The sequence below is a fragment of the Hypanus sabinus genome, chromosome X2 (genome assembly GCF_030144855.1).
Source record: "Hypanus sabinus isolate sHypSab1 chromosome X2, sHypSab1.hap1, whole genome shotgun sequence".
Lineage (NCBI taxonomy): Eukaryota > Metazoa > Chordata > Chondrichthyes > Myliobatiformes > Dasyatidae > Hypanus > Hypanus sabinus.
Window position 1 is genome coordinate 38,156,599 of NC_082739.1, and position 16,433 is coordinate 38,173,031.

A 16,433-nucleotide genomic window follows, 5' to 3' on the forward strand; every position below is an offset into this window, starting at 1 on the left:
ATGGCCTACTCCTGCTCTTATTCTCACACACACACCCCACCCCAACCCCGAAGGAAGTCAGCAGTCCAGGCACATCTATGGAAGAAGATAAACAATCAATATTTTGAGCCAAGATCCTTCACCAGTACTGGAAAGGAAGAGAGTAGAGGTGTGGTGAGGGGAAGGAGTACAAGCTAGCAGGTGACAGGGGAGACCAGGTAACTGCTTACTTCCCTCCGTAGGTGATCCGTGACCTGCTGAGTTTCTGTGTATAATTTGTGACCTTTCAAGTTACGTGGCATTAAAAGTGTCCATCTAAATAACTGCAATGTATAATTCTGCCTTCGTTGCCTTGGCGGGTAGTAAGTTTCAAACTTCCATCATCCTCTGGATGAAAAATACATCCTCAAACTACTTTGTCAAGAATCTGAAATCCATTAACAATTGTCACTGCCCTGCCTGTTATGGGAAAATGTCTCTCCTTCCAGTCAATCAAGACTTCTCATAATTATATTTATATATATATATAATTCAATGAATTTGTTACACATTTAAAACCATTATTTTTCAAACAACTGTTAAAATACCTCTTATGCCTAATAAAGTGGCCACTGTGTGTATGTTCGTGGTCTTCTGCTGCTGTAGCCCATCCATGTCAAGGTTCAATGTGTGTCTGTTCAGAGATGCTCTTCTGCACAACACTGTTGTAACACGTGGTGATTTGAGTTACCATCTTCTTCCCATCAGCTTCAACCAGTCTGGCCATTCTTCTCTGACGCAGTCAAAGTTACTTAGATCCCATTTCTTCCCCGTGCTAATGCTTGGTCAGGTCAACAACTGAACCTCTTGACCATGTCTGCATACTTTGATGCATTGAGTTGCTGCCACATGATTGGCTGATTAGGTACTTGCATTAACGATGAAGTGTATAGGAGTACTTGATAAAGTGGCCTCTAAGTGTATAACAGCATGGTCTGAAGAGACTTTTTTGCTGAATATCATCACCTCTGGCAGCCAGGTATGTAGCCAAATAAAAGCTTTGTTGTTATAATGTGAACATCGGATGCATTTTAAAGTATCATGCCAGAAGGACTGTCCAAATTTTCGAATTATTTGGAATGCAAAATTGTATTTTAATTGGAAATAAGTGAATGGTATCTCCATCCAGTAGTCTTCTAGCTAGTCAGAACATAAGCTACATAATCTATCACAAGGTCTCTTCAGCAGTTGAAAGTGACGGATGTTCCTCAGTCACTTGATCATCCCATGATCAAGACGCAGGTGCTCTGGTGTGTTTGTACAGAAAATGAGAGTCTCCTGTGCGTCAAGACTCTACATTTACTTTGGGGCTGTAATGTTGTGCAAAGTCGCTTCTTTGTAATTCCAAACTCAGTTGATAATGAGGCTGAGTTAGGCTACATCCACACTAGACCGGATAATTTTGAAAACGCCGGTTTCACATAAAAACAATTGGCGTCCACACTATGTGTTTTTGAAAATATCTCTATCCACACTGAAACAGAGATTTCGTCAAATCTCCTCCTCCTGCGCATGCGCAGGACACATCTACTGAAAACAAACGACATGTTTGGTGTCGAATCTCGCTGTAAAAGTGCTCATTTGTGTAGTTACAGACTAGAAAAACTTAAAACAACGGACAGCTGTTGGCTCTCGCGCAGGAGAACTTAAAAGTAAAAAAAAACAAATACTGGAGCGTACGGCAGCAACTGACAGGGAGTTCACGGACAGATTAACCTGGCTGACAATGAACATTGAGAAACTGACTAACTCTGTTGTATTAATAAAGCACCTGGTTAAATGTATAAAACATGTCTGCATTAGTGTTATCTTGTATTTCCATACAATGTTACATTAGACTGTTATACATCTATTGTCAGAGAAGTACTTGCATAAATAGGTAAACCACCTTCATACGAGCAAGGACAGAAAACGGCAAAGTGAGTACAGTATACTTATTTATTCAGTAAGTTATGGGTCAAAGTATTTGGTGAGTACATTTCTAACTCTTCTGGCTTCAGTCTCGTTGCCGTCCGTTTTGAAATTGTTAGGTTTCGTTCAAGAAAACAATGAAATGGCGCACTGTCGTCTGACAGCGTTTTCAGATTTCTCCGGTTACCCCGTCCACACTGATCTGCCCGAGTGGTGTTTTCAAAAATATCCACCCTGGAAAGCGTTTCTGAAAAGCTCTGGTTTTGGGGGACAAAAACGCCATTTTAGTGTGGACGGAGGGTAAAAACGAAGAGAAAAATCTTTGGTTATGGATTTATCCGGCATAGTGTGGACGTAGCCTTAGACTCACTATAGACTTTAAACATGGATGGGAATTGAAACGTATTTGAAAAGACAACTAATCAGATACTGAGAAACTGGATTTGTTTTTCCACTCATTATCCACAGATGGACAGCTGAGGAGCCTTTTCAATGTCCCAATGAAAGTTATCAGCAGTTCAACTTCTACTTGCCTGACTCCCATAATGCCTTTGTGTCATAGGGGTTTTTTGTTCACTTCACACAAATACAAGTAACACAATATCTGAAGTTGAGAGAGCAAACCTCTGGCCGTTTAACAGGCCACTTTCAAAGGACAGAACAGCCTAGTTGAGGAATCCGCAGATTTTCAATCTGTTCTCATCAAGGCAATATTACTCACTTCCTATGACACTGAAGGCCATTGTTCCAGTCTCCCCTCCTTATTTTGGTGTCGACCTACAACTAACTCTCTCTCACATCCTCATAAACTCCCATTTGATTCTATTTTCACTGATTTGCACTTAAGTATCACTGCGGCCAGTTAACTTATCTTTGAGGAAACCATACAGCTGGCAAAAACACACAAGTTTATCAGGAGAAACTCCACACGTATGCACTCCTGGGTCCCTGGAACTGTGAGGCAGCATCATGTTCAGGAGTTCTAGAGTCCCTATTTCTTGTGCTCTCTTGGACCCAAAAGCAAAAATTCTATTCTGCCCTTCCCTAGTTCATGCTGGGAATGTACCATCAAGAATTACATTCCAATGCTCCACCATTCATTGACATGTATAAGTGGAACATGGCAAAATAGAAATAAAGTATTTCCTGATAAGCTCAAGGGAACATGAGCAATATAAACCATTTACCACATGGTAGAGTAGAAAAAGCCTACTTCTCCTCTAAATTCATCTCCTCTGCTTAACTTTCCTATTTCTTAAACATAGAACATGACCATGGTTGACCTACCTCACCTATTCGATCATCAATTACAATTCAAATGAAGCACATCTGTCCTCTGGATTAAGACTACAGAAGGACTAGGTTCAAGCAGTTCATTCTTTGTTACAATCCTTGCTCTCATGGATTTGCCTCTCCATTTAATCTACCTCATTTCTCTTATCTATTGTCTTCGTGGTTTAACTCAAACATATTTTAGAAGAGTGCAAGCCTGGATTTCACCTCTCTATGGTTTACTGCTGTTTATTTTTTGTCCTCTGCCTATAAGATATTGATAAGTAAATGATGCAGAAAATTTGAGCTGATATCCCTCTGCAATCAGTGGTACATCACCAATTTCCAGTGTCAAAAGGGTTGTTTACCTGACTTCAGTAAATACATTCGCTCCAACTGATGGAGACCATGTGATACATTTCCATTCCAGGCGTGCCCGGAATGTATATTCCTTGTCATTGACACTTCTAGCCTTTAATGGACAGACTCCCATTTCACACCCTACAGAAACAAACTGCCATTTTCCACACATTTCTCTGGAATTCGTTGACTATAACCTTGGCTCAAGGCCTGCTTACATCTCAATGTTGAAATTCCAAAATGTGCTCAGGTTTGTTCAGAGCAAACCATTCCATATCTCTGAAGTTTCCTCTGCTCCATAACTAAAACTTTATTTCTCTAACAGTATACCTATTCTCTTTATAGTACTATTACTATTGGTGCTTTGATGAGAATGCACTCTCTTCAGCTCCCTCTACCACTTATCTTCTTATTCTTGCTTCTTCCGCCTTTCTTTCCATTTCTGATGAAGAGTGTTAGCCAAAAACATCGACTGTTTATTCCTTTCCATAGATGCTGCCTGACCTGCTGAGTTCCTCCAGTGTTTTGTGTGTGTTGCTCTGGATTTCCAGCATCTGCAGAATATCTTGTGTTTACCACTTAGGCATGATTTCTCGTGAGGGTTACTAGATCCTTTCTCACTTTCAGACACTGACTGCCTTCTTTTTCATTTCCTCCCATTTCATAGTCATTGAAAGATAAAGCATGTAGATAAATCTTTTGTCCACATTGACCATTAACCATCCATTTACACTCATCCTAACCCCATTTTTCATTCTCCCCATATCTTCATGATCTCCCCTCAGACTCAACCACTTAGTGACACAATACAGGTAATTTGCAGTGGCCAATTAAGTTACTGATATCTTTGGGATTTGGGAGGAAACTCACATGATTGCAAGGAAAGCATGCAAGTTCCACAAAGACAGCACCAGCAGTGTCTCTACTTTCTGCAAAGACTGAGGAAAGTCCATCCCCCATCCCCATCCTCATCACATTCCACAGGGGTTGTATTGAGAGCATCCTGAGCAGTTGCATCACTGCCTGGTTCGGAAATTGCACCATCTCGGATCGCAAGACCCTGCAGCGGATAGTGAGGTCAGCTGAGAAGATCATTGGGGTCTCTCTTCCCGGCATTATGGACATTTACACCACACGCTGCATCCGCAAAGCAAACAGCATTATGAAGGACCCCATGCACCCTTCATACAAACTCTTCTCCCTCCTGCCGTCTGGGAAAAGGCATCGAAGCATTCAGGCTCTCACGATCAGACTACTTAACAGTTTCTTCCCCCAAGCTATCAGACTCCTCAATACCCAGAGCCTGGACTGGCTCCTTACTCTCCTATTGTCTTGTTTATCATTTATTGTAATCCCTGCACTGTTTTGTGTACTTTATGCAGTCCTGGGTAGGTCTATAGTCTAGTGTAGTTTTTTTTGTGTTGTTTTTTATGTAGTTCAGTCTAGTTTTTGTACTGTGTCATGTAACACCACGTTCCTGAAAAAAAATTGTCTCATTTTTACTTTGTACTGTACCAGCAGTTATGGTCGAAATGATAATAAAAGTGACATGACTTGACCAGAACTCAGGATTAAACCTGGGTTTCTGGCACTGTGAAGCATTATTGGCTCTATTGGGCTCTTCCTAGGACACTGAAAGTTCTGCTGCTTGGCAGAATTCAAGATTCTCTCAATTGAGGGGAAAAACAAGGCTTTAATCTCTCTCATAGAGAGAGAAAAAAACACAGACATGTTGCAAATCTGAAAATAATGAAGAAAACAAATCTGCTGGTGATACTCAATAAGTCAGGTAGCATCTGTGAAGAGATTAATACTAAATAATAGCTCTTTTTCTCTTCACAGATGCTGCATGACTTGCAGCTTCCACCACTGTTTTTATTTTATATTTTTTTCAACTATGATTTTTTTTTCTGATGGGAAAGATAATCTATTGCCTGTACTCAATCTAAAGTAGGGGAAAAAAATCACATCAACTCCCATTGATCAATATCTATTGATCGCTCAACATTCACTGAGCACATCACTGCTGAACTGTGATAATCCCCACCGTCTGGTACTCGACTACAATTCATTGCTCCAGCTTTCACACTGACGATCACTGTTTTGGTGAGATATTGGAACCCAGAATGTTCAAGGCCAATACTCCCATAGGAGTACACACCTGTGGGATGGATGAAAAGGCTAATATATAAAAACTGAACAAGAGCAGAGGTTCTTAGCATTTCTGGGGCAGGGAGTTGCTGGAATGAACAAAGGTTACAGAAGGAGAGGCATTCTGAACCAGTGTCCAAGATCTCCTAACCTGGGAGCAGTGAGCAGAAGTCAAGAAGGTGCACTGCATGGAAATAACTCAGAGAGACAGAAGATATCAAATAAGTAAATTACCCAAACCATCGAGATGTTCTTCTATCTCCTCCTGTGAAATTAATACCTCAAGCCATAAAGCAGAGGCTGGCTGTTTTATTCCGCAATGTTGATGATGGATTTCAAGGGTCTTTTAATGCAGTCATCAATTGTTTCCCAGGGAAGCAACGCTGGTTCTGCCTCATAGCCTTTCCCTGTTAGTGCAGCACATGTCTGACAGTAATTCAAGGCTATTCCTGTCATGTCTGTGACAGGCAAATCTCTCTCTGTGAACAAACACATTCCCCACCTGAGTGAGCCTCATAAATCTGTGCACGATTGGCACTGAGAGCTGTCGCTTGCTAAATAACACCCTGACGCTGTCCAAGGGACATGAAGCCTCCGTGCAATATTAATTCCTGCTCTTCCCAGCTGCTTTCTTTCTTCTCCTTACCTAAACGCCTCGATGATGTATGATGTGACTGCCGAGCCTCCGATGTGCTGGCTTGGCTGCCATGTCAAGGTGACACTATTACGAGTGACGTCGGTGATCAGCGGCTTCGAGGGAGGGCCCGGCAGAAGGTCAGGTTCAGCGGAGAGGATACGAGTTGGGCTCCCATTTTCTGAAGAAAATCAAGACACATTTTCACTTGTCATTGTTTTTTTTAAATCACAGACAGGTATCACAACCCAGAATATGTCAGCAGGGATGATACACCAGAAGCAAAAGCACAGAGAATGTAAAACCTCAGATCAAAGGGTAGAAGCTGACCATTGATTGCAACATGGGAAGCTTACTAATGAATGGGACTTCAACGAGCCCACCATTGATTGGAATGTGAGAAGTCCACTCATAAGTAGAACATCAGGAGTCCACCATTCAATGGAATGAAAAAAACTCACCATAGAATGAAGCATAAAGCAGTAAGGAGCCAGAAATCACTGGACTTATGTGATTTGGAGGGATAGAAAACATAGGAACAAGAATAAGCCATTAGCCTGCTGATTATGTTGAAACATTCAGTAACATGGACCATTGATTAATCAAGATGCTGTGGAGAGTGACTTCAGGAATCATTCCTATTCATGGACCCAGTCAGCCTAAGCTTTAGTCTGTAACAAGGTAACTTTACTGAAATGCAACCTGTGATCAATCAGCCATGCATTTTGAACTTTGTCTTTGAGGGTGACAATGATGAGCTAACTGAGGGCAACCTACCCATCTGTTCTGTGCCCTGTATATGTTCATATTTTCATAGAAACAAAAGGAAAAGAGGGAAGTTAATACACCAATGAGAAAGTCAAGATAGTCTCAGAGATCTCGGAGTCCTCCAGTTCTGGACTCATAGTCATCAGTGAGAGTGGAGAACCTGCTATATGCCTGGAGAGTGTTGCCCAGGCTTTCTATGTTTTGGATGTGGACTTGGACCATAGACATTTTTTTCCCAGAATTTATTGGTTTTTATATTCTGTGTTTTTCACACGATCTTCCTCGCTTTTTTTGTGCAGGAGGAGGGATTTGGGAGTTTATGTGCCTGTTCTGCTTTTGTCTGCTTTTTTGTGTGGGGAGAGGGGATTTGGGGTTTGATGATCGTGCTGTCTTTCATTTCTTTCTTAGTTTTGTGGCTGTCTGGAGAAGAAGAATTTCAGAGTTGTATACTCTGATAATAAATGAACCTTTGAACCTCAATGGTTGCCTTCCTTCAGCTGACCACATCCTGTGCTGTGGAAACCTTCCTAAGCCCCTCACGCTGATGAACCCTTTTCATTCAAATTCCAAAATTCACTTCTTTGACTACACATTCATTTATTCATCCATTCACCCATTTATTTATTTATCTTTCTATCTATTTGTTTATTGGCTGATTGGTTCATTACAGTGAGGTATCAGCCCCATCTGGCCCAACTGCTCTAATATCTCCTCTGTAGCCTTGTAAAAATCTGAGTCAAATAATAAAAGGTCTATTAAACATTGATCATCCTGAATGGTGCCACATAAATGCACAGAATCCTGCTCTCTTGTATTTGTAAACCTGAAGCATAGGCATGTCCATCAGCTGTATTCTGTGAGATCCCCTGGATCTCTCCTTATACAACCAGAGAAAGTCTGGATGTCACAATCAAATATAGTCACTGTCCCTTGGATCCAATTGTATTTCGTTTACACTGCCACTCAAGGTCAAATGGTGCAGAAATGGCCATTTTAGATAACAGCAACAAGAGCTACAGGCTAATAAAGAAACACAAATACAAATAGGAGCAGAAATCTGTGAGGGAATTCAGCAAACTCTGCCCTCCCTGCAGCTGACAGCCTAAAGCTAAAGGTTGATCTGCTGCCCTGTGCATCCACTAAGCGTTGAATTTGGACTCTGAAGTCCTTCCACAGATGATTCGGCTTGAATGTTTATTTCTTCGAGCCTGCTGCGTTACCTTGGGACTGCTGGGGCGCATGTTCAAACTGCACCCATGTACAGAGGCTCAAAGGCAGTTGCAAGCATCACTGTCTTTGCTAACAAGCTCCATTCTGCAGCAAGTGCAGTCAGCTACCCGTTAAATCTCCACATGCACAATCCCCTTCACTTATTACTTACAGTCCATTATTTTCTCCAATGCAATCAAAGATGTTTGTTTAAACACTGCACTTCCCTCATTCTAGGTCAAGCTGTGACACAGAGAATCGAGCAGACAGTAATCTATCGGAATGCGAGTTCATTTGCAAGCAATTATAAGGAAAGCCTAGATATTTATCGGGAATTTTAATAATAGTTTAGCTGAAGGTGATTCTGAACTGGCATTGTCAAACTGAGCTCTCCTCCTTCGTATTGGCCGATAATCATCCTTTCCCCCAATCCTCTGCCATCCTCCACATCCGAACTCCTCCTCTCCACTGCTTAAGATCCACCTTCCCTTTTAGTCAGGGATTTTTAGCTCAACCCTTAAGACCATGGGACATTTTTAAATATGCTTAGGATGTGGGAATCAATGTCAAGGATGCCATTAATCAGCAGTACTTTTGAGCTTCCTCATGATTTGACAGAATCCAAGCAGCATGTTGAACGGTTAGAGGGTGTTTTAAACTGAGTCCCGATGAAGGGTCTCTGTCCAAAATGTCAACTCTTTATTCCTCTCCATAGATGACCTGCTAAGGACCTCCAGCAATTTTGTGTGTGTTACTCTGGACTTCCAGCATCTGCAGGATCTTGTGCTTTAAACTCAGCCATGTTGCTGTGGGGCTGAAGTCACATAAGGGCAAGACAAAGTTCCCCACCTCCATGAATATCGAGGGAATCATTTGGATTTCTAAAGTCATACAGGTGCAAGATCATTTGCACCGATAATGGCTTCCAAATTTTCTAAATGAATTCAGATTTCCATTCTATCGCATTAGGATGTGAACTCTCATTCTGAGATTATTAATTCAGGTTTGTAACTGTATATTATTAGACTTTCGTTTAAAATTGCTCATGTGGAATCCCAATATCCCACTGCTGAAGGAACCTGGGGAAATGAACCTGTATTAATGCTTTTATTTGAATTGCAAATTTTCTTCATTGTTGTCGGTCTCATTTAGCAACCATCATCAAGAATATAAGATAAATAAACTTGTATTTCCATGTTACCTTTTAATTCTAATTAATTAACGAAGACCAGTGACTTGCCCTCGCTTTTGTTTGCTTCCTAGTTGATGTGATGTGATTTAATGGCATCTTACCTTGCACCTCAAGGTAGCCACTCCAGGTAGTCTCCCCGCTTGATCCTGTGGCAACACAGATGTACATACCAGTGTCGCTAACCTGGCAACAGAAGCAGAGTCAATTTGGAAAGCGTTTTAGTTTTCCTCTACTGAATATAGATTATACAGTGGCTACCATCAATGTGTGCTATAAACTGACAATATTTTGTTGAGAAGATTTGACCTCTTCTACATTTGCAAATCAAAACTTCAACCAGTGAGGTGTAACAACAATATATACATCCAGCAATTTAGGCAGCATTAGTGGAGAGGAAAACAGACATAAGGGGTATAGCCCAAGATGAGTCAAGGGAGCCAGGATCAATTTGAACAATAGAACTGGCTCAGTGGATGTGCTCATGGATTATGCTTTTACATTAATGACTTCTCGTTAGAAATGGAAAATGCTTGGATCTAAGGAACTTTTAGTGTTTCATGCCAGTGAACCAAGGTAGGAATTGGAAGGAAGGATTATAGCCAGATTAGCAAGGTTGAACGGGAAAGGTGGGGGCAAGAAATGATGAGGCAAGGATAGCAGGTTGAAAGAATATCCACTTGAAATGTCAGCTCTTTTTACAGACGCTGCTTGATCTGCTTGAAGCTGGATGAGAGATGGTGTAAATAGCTAGAGTGGAGCAGAAGCATGGGAAATCTCTCACATAAAACTTTATGGACAAGATATGGAAAGATCACACATTGCTGTCCTAAGAGAAAATGAGACACCTAATGTCATTAATCTCACTGTTAAATCTGGCAGTAGCAGTGTGCTCCAGAAAATTAGGAGATGCTGTGCCTTAAAGCTGTGTTGGTACACCAATGAAACTATTGACATATATGTGAATCTTGGGTGGATATAAGTTATCTTCCAAGCACTGTTCAATGTCCATAACACAAACTGAGTTTAATTTTCAAAATATCACAAAATTGGGAATATTGTTCACTTCTTTCCCCTTCAGTCCTCTGTTATAGTCCTCTGCTTTCTCCTCTCCCTTTGATTGGTTGACTGCAGCTTAATTGTTCATAGTGGAGCGTGGGATTTGCACTGAGTCTCAGGAAGCTATAGGGGAATTCACAGCCAATCCCGATCCTGCCCTCGACACACCTTCTTTCAGTAGATGAATCAAACTCTTGATGTGAGGTGTGGGGACAGGGAGATTAGGAGTCCAGTTTCTTCTGTCATCCAGCCTGAGACTGAATGTGGGGCCACCTGGTCTGAGAGGTTCAGCTACTCATGAACTAAACAGTCTAGGGAGTAACAGTAGTATGGCACAGAAGGAAATCATTTGGCTCCAGCTGTTTAAAAAATAGATGACACCAGACTGGTGCCAAGAGAGGCAACATTTTGCTGGCAGCTAACAGGAATATAATTATGTACTCGGGATCTAATCCAGTTAATCTCACTCACTGTTTTTTCTCAATTTTCCTACCTACTTAGTCAGAGAGAGACACAACATGGAGACAAGCCTTTCAGCCCACAGTAACTGCACTGACCACCATCAACTCATTTATACGAATCCCACATCAGTTTCATTCTCAGCAACTTCACTCAGACTCTGCCACCGCCTATGCATTGGGAACAATTTACAGTGAGGCAATGAATGTACCAACCTGCTCATCCTTAGGACGTGGGTGGAAAGTGGCAACCAGCGGTTGTGTCCAAAATAATACAGTACACGTTCAGTTCCACACAGAAAGAAGTGAACCCTGATCTTTGTCTCTGAGAGCCAACGGCACTATTACTGCTCCACTGTATCACAGTTTTATTAAATTCTGTTTCTTGGCTAATGGACTGCTGGTGCGCTTTATAAACATTACAAGCTATTATGATGATTTAGCTGTGTGCTGAATTTTGAATCAATTGAACACTGAAATTCAGAAACAGTATATGATAGACAGGTTCTATGATACTGGATCCTTGGAGCTACTGGTCCAAGGATGAATTTTTGTCATCCTTAGGTCATGAAATACAAGTCATTTGAAGTTTTATAAATAATTGGATATGGAGAGTAATTAAATGGCTCTTTCAAAATGTCAGCACAAGCATATGGGGCTGAAAAGCCTCCATCTGGGCATCATAAGTATATTAAAAAATCCTGTTAATTTACCAATTGGTGGTCTGAATTACATACTTTCTCAATTTTACTTACAATGAGGAAGATAAAACATGTTGACGTTTCATTATCACCATCTCACTGTGAGATTGTAGTAAAAAATACTCTTGCCATCCTTACCAACGCTATGCCACACCATCAACCCTAAAACAGCAATATTAATTGAAATGGTGAATAATGCTCAAGTCAATGGTAATTTGCTGAACTATTTGGAGAGCTGGGAAGGATCGAGCACTGATCTATCAGAGCATGCACCATAAAGAAAAATAGAAATATATCAGGGACCATGGTAAATTCATTGAAAAGTCATCAAAGGGAAATATTGGGGTGACCACTGTTGATTAGCGTAAGCAAGGTCCATTCTGCAAACAACAAAATGGTACCAACGCTCATAGGACACGTGGCGATCAGTTTATGTTTCTTGTGCCATACAGTCAGAGTCAGACAACACAGAAACAGGCCATTTCACCCAATTTATCCATGTTGAAGAAGAACTATATCTGAGCTTTGAAAGTTTTCCTTTTTCAACCTAAATCAATATCCTTCAGTTTTCAACTCTCCAACCCCAGGAAAACCACCATATCTACTCACCTCATGATTTTCAAAAACCTTTATAACGTCACCCCTCAACCCCTGAAAAATGTCCCAGCCTATCTTGCCTCTCCTTATAACTTAAAACGCTCCAGTTCCATTCGCATCGCTGTGATTTTTTTTTGCACCATTTCCAGCTGAATTGTATTATTCTGATAACTGGGTGACAAGAACTGTGCATAATACTAGCATGGATATAGCAGTGGCTGGTTGGCAGGAGGCACAGAGTGTGAATAAAGGGGGCCTTTCTTGGTTGGCTGCTGGTGACTAGTGGAGTTCCGCAGGGGTCTGTGTTTGGACCGCTTCTTTTTATGTTATATGTCAATGACTTCGATGATGGAATTGATGGCTTTGTGGCAAAGTTTACAGACAATACCAAGATAGCCAGGCAATTTTGAGGAAGCAGAAAGGTTACCGAAGGACTTAGACAGATCAGGGGAATAGGCAAAGAAGTGGCAGATGGAATACAGTGTTCAGACGTGTATAGTCATGCACTTTGTTTTTTTTCCCTCTCTCTGCTAGTTTATGTATTCCATTGAACAACTGCTGTTGCTGCTAAGTGAACAAATTTCAGGTCACATGCTGGTGACAATAAACCTGATTCTGATTCTGAAATAAAAGGATAGACTATTTTCTAATGGGGAGAAAATTCAAAAATTTGAGGTGCAAAGGGACTTGGGAGTCCTTGTGCAGGGTTCCCTAAAGGTTAATTTGAAGATTAAGTCAGTGGTGAGGAAGGCTCAAAGGTTCTATTTAATGTCAGAGAAATGTATACAATATGCATCCTATTTCTTATGTTTTTATGGTCTAACTTGGAGTATTGTGAGCAGTTTTGGGCTCCATATCTATGAAAGGATGTACTGACCTTGGAGGGGGTTCACAAAAATGATTCCAGGATTGAAAGGCTTATCACATGAGGAACATTTGATGGTTCTGGGCTTGTACTCAGAAGAATGAGGGGTGACCTAATTGAAACCTATCACATGTTGAAAGGATGCGGAGAGGATGTTTCCTATGGTGGGGGAGTCTAAGAACTGAAGACACAGCCTCAAAATAGAGGGACATTCTTTTAGAATGGAGTTGAGGAGGAATTTCTTTAGCCGGAGAGTGGTGAATCTGTGGAATTTGTTGCCACAGGTGGCTGTGCAGGCCAGGTCAATGGGTATATTTAAGGCAGAGGTTCATGGATTCTTGATTAATCAGGGCATGAAGTTAATACAGGGTAAAGGCCGTTGGGGCTGAGAGGGAAAATGGATCAGCCATGATGAAATGATGGCGCTGACTCAATGGGACACATGGTCTAATTCTGCTCCCATAACTTATGACCTTATGATATTCCATGTGTGGTCTCACCAATGACTTGTGCAGTTGCAACATAATGTTTCAATGCCTGTACATAATGCCCTGGCTGATGAAGGAAAGCATGCCAAACATTTTCTTCACCACCCTGCCTATGCCCTGAGGCCTTTCTGTTTTACTACACTCTCCAGGATCATATTAACTATGCAAATCGTGAGCTGGTTTAACTGCCAAAAATGCAGCTCACAACACACGCAAAAGCTGGAGGAATTCTGCAGGTCAGGCAGCATCCATGGAGGGAAATAACCAGTCGATGTAACAGGCCGAGGCCCTTCCTGAGTCCAGATGAAGGTTCTTGATCCAAAACATTGACTGTTTTTAAGCTTCCAGAGATGTTGCATGACCTGCTGAGTTCCTTCAGCTTTTGTGTGGATTGGTCAAGGTTTTCAGTATCTGAAGAATCCCTTGTGTCCATAAAATGTAACTTGCACTTGTCCACGTTAAAATCCACCTGCTCTTTATTGGCTCACTTCTCCAGTTCATCTAGATCCCATTTTAAGAGGACACAGGTTTAAGGTGCTGGGGAGTAGGTACAGAGGAGATGTCAGGGGTAAGGTTTTTACTCAGAGAGTGTTGAGTGTGTGGAATGGGCTGCTGGCAAAGGTGGTGGAGGCAGATATGATAGGGTCTTTTAAGAGGCTTTTAGATAGGTACATGGAGCTTAGTACAATAGAGGGCTATAGGTAAGCCTAGTAATTTCTAATGTAGGGACATGTTTGGCACAACTTTGTGGGCTGAAGGGCCTGTATTGTGATGTAGGTTTTCTATGTTTCTATGTAATCTTAGATAGCCTTCCTCTCTGTTCATTACACTATAATTTTGGTGCTATCCACAAACCTACTAACCATGTTAACAACATTTTCATTCCAACTCAGAAGGCCCTGCATTGACCGTTGTGGTATGCTGCTGGTCACAGGCCTCCAATTTGAAAAAAAGCTTTCCATTACCACCATCTGTCTCCATCCACCAAGCCAGCTTTATATCCAGTTGGTTAGCTCACCTTAGAACCTACATGTTTTAACCTTTCAGACTAGTGTACCATGTGAGACCTAATGAAAACCTTTGAAATCCATGTAGACAACATTTTACAACATGGCCTTATCAATTACCTTCATTACCTCTTCAAAAAACTCAATCAATTTTTGAGGCATAAACTTCCACACAAAAGTGATGCTGACTTTCCCTTATCACTCCTTGTCTACCCAAATGCTGGCAAACCTGTGGAATTTGTTGCCACAGGCAGCTGTGGAGGCCAAGTCTTTATGTATATTTAAGGCAGAGATTCTTGATTGGTCAGGGCATGAGGAGATACAGGGAGAAGGCAGGAGATTGGGGCTGAGAGGAAAATTGGATCAGCCATGATGAAATGGTGAGCCAAATGGCTTAATTCTGCTCCTATAACTTATGGTTTTATTTCCTTCATCTCCTGTGGCTTCACATGTAGATTACCACAATGATCCTCAAAATAACCTATTCTTTCCCTAGTTATTGACTTGCTCTTCATATACTTGTAGAATCTCTTGGGATTCTCATCATTCTATCTATCAAAGCTATCTCATGTATTCTTCTTGTCCTCCCAATTTCCCTCTTGTACACTCCTACATCTCTTTTCAAAAGAGAAAGAGATGTAGGAGTGTACTTAAAAGGGAGGAAATCTTAAGTATTTAGATTTCCCTCTTAAGGGAGATCTTAAGAGGCAAACTAAATTTGAATGTGAAGGAATTTGTTTGATCCCATCTATGTATATGTGGCGTATGCTTCCTTTTTTCCTTGGCCAAGACTCAATATGAATTGAATTGACTTGACTTTATTACTTACATTTTTCATATACACGAGGCGTAAAAATCTTTACATCTCCATCTAAATGTGCAATGTGCAATTTATAGTAATTTATAAGAAATAGTATGTACAACAGGACAGTCAATATAGCATAGAAATACAGTTGTGTCATGAATTAATCAGTCTGACGGCCTGGAAGAAGCTGTCCCAGGGCCTACTGGTCCTGGCTTTTATGCTGTGGTACCATTTCCCAGATGAAAGCACTGGAACAGTTTGTGGTTGGGGTGGCTCGGGTCCCCAATGATCCTTTGGGCCCTTTTTGCACACCTGTCTTTGTAAATGTCCTGAATAGTGGGAAGTTCACATCTACAGATGTGCTGGGCTGTCCGCACCACTCTCTGCAGAGTCCTGCAATTGAGGGAAGTACAGTTCCCATACCAGGCAGTGATGCAGCCAGTCAGGATGCTCTCAATTGTGCCCCTGTCGAAAGTTCTTTGGATTTGGGGGCCCATACCAAACTTCCTCAACCATTTGAGGTGAAAGTGGTGCTGTTGTGCCTTTTTCACCACACAGCCAGTATGTACAGACCACGTGAGATTCTCGGTGATGTTTACGCCAAGGAACTTAAAGCTGTTCACCTTCTCAACCCCAGACCCATATGCCTCATTAACCAAGGTCCCTAATCATGCCAGCTTTACACTACATTCAAGAGGCTTCCCGGATATTTCCCCACCTCACTTTTGAAAGCCTCCCACTTTCCAGACATCCCTTTGCCTGTAAACAGCCTCCGTCTGTCTAAGGAAGGGATCTCCAACTTTTTTTTAATGCCATGGAACCTTACCTTAACTAAGGGGGCCGTGGACCCCAGGTTGGAAACCTCTAGTCTAACATTTTCAAAATTTGCCTTGCTCCAATTCAGGAATTCAATTTGTGATCCAGTCCTATCTTTTCCCAGC

At 41.5% G+C, this 16,433-nt stretch overlaps 1 protein-coding gene across 2 annotated transcripts in view; it reads right to left on the minus strand.

Moving 5' to 3' along the window:
• The window catches only part of robo3 (roundabout, axon guidance receptor, homolog 3 (Drosophila)), a 315,506-nt gene that overhangs the window by 77,215 nt on the left and 221,858 nt on the right, over nucleotides 1-16,433 (minus strand). For both annotated transcript variants that reach the window (XM_059957275.1, XM_059957274.1), the window contains 2 exons: nucleotides 9,617-9,698; nucleotides 6,359-6,527 (listed from right to left, as the gene is read on the minus strand). In XM_059957275.1, coding sequence (XP_059813258.1) covers nucleotides 6,359-6,527; nucleotides 9,617-9,698 — 251 coding nt within the window. The remainder of the gene's footprint in view (nucleotides 1-6,358; nucleotides 6,528-9,616; nucleotides 9,699-16,433) is intronic.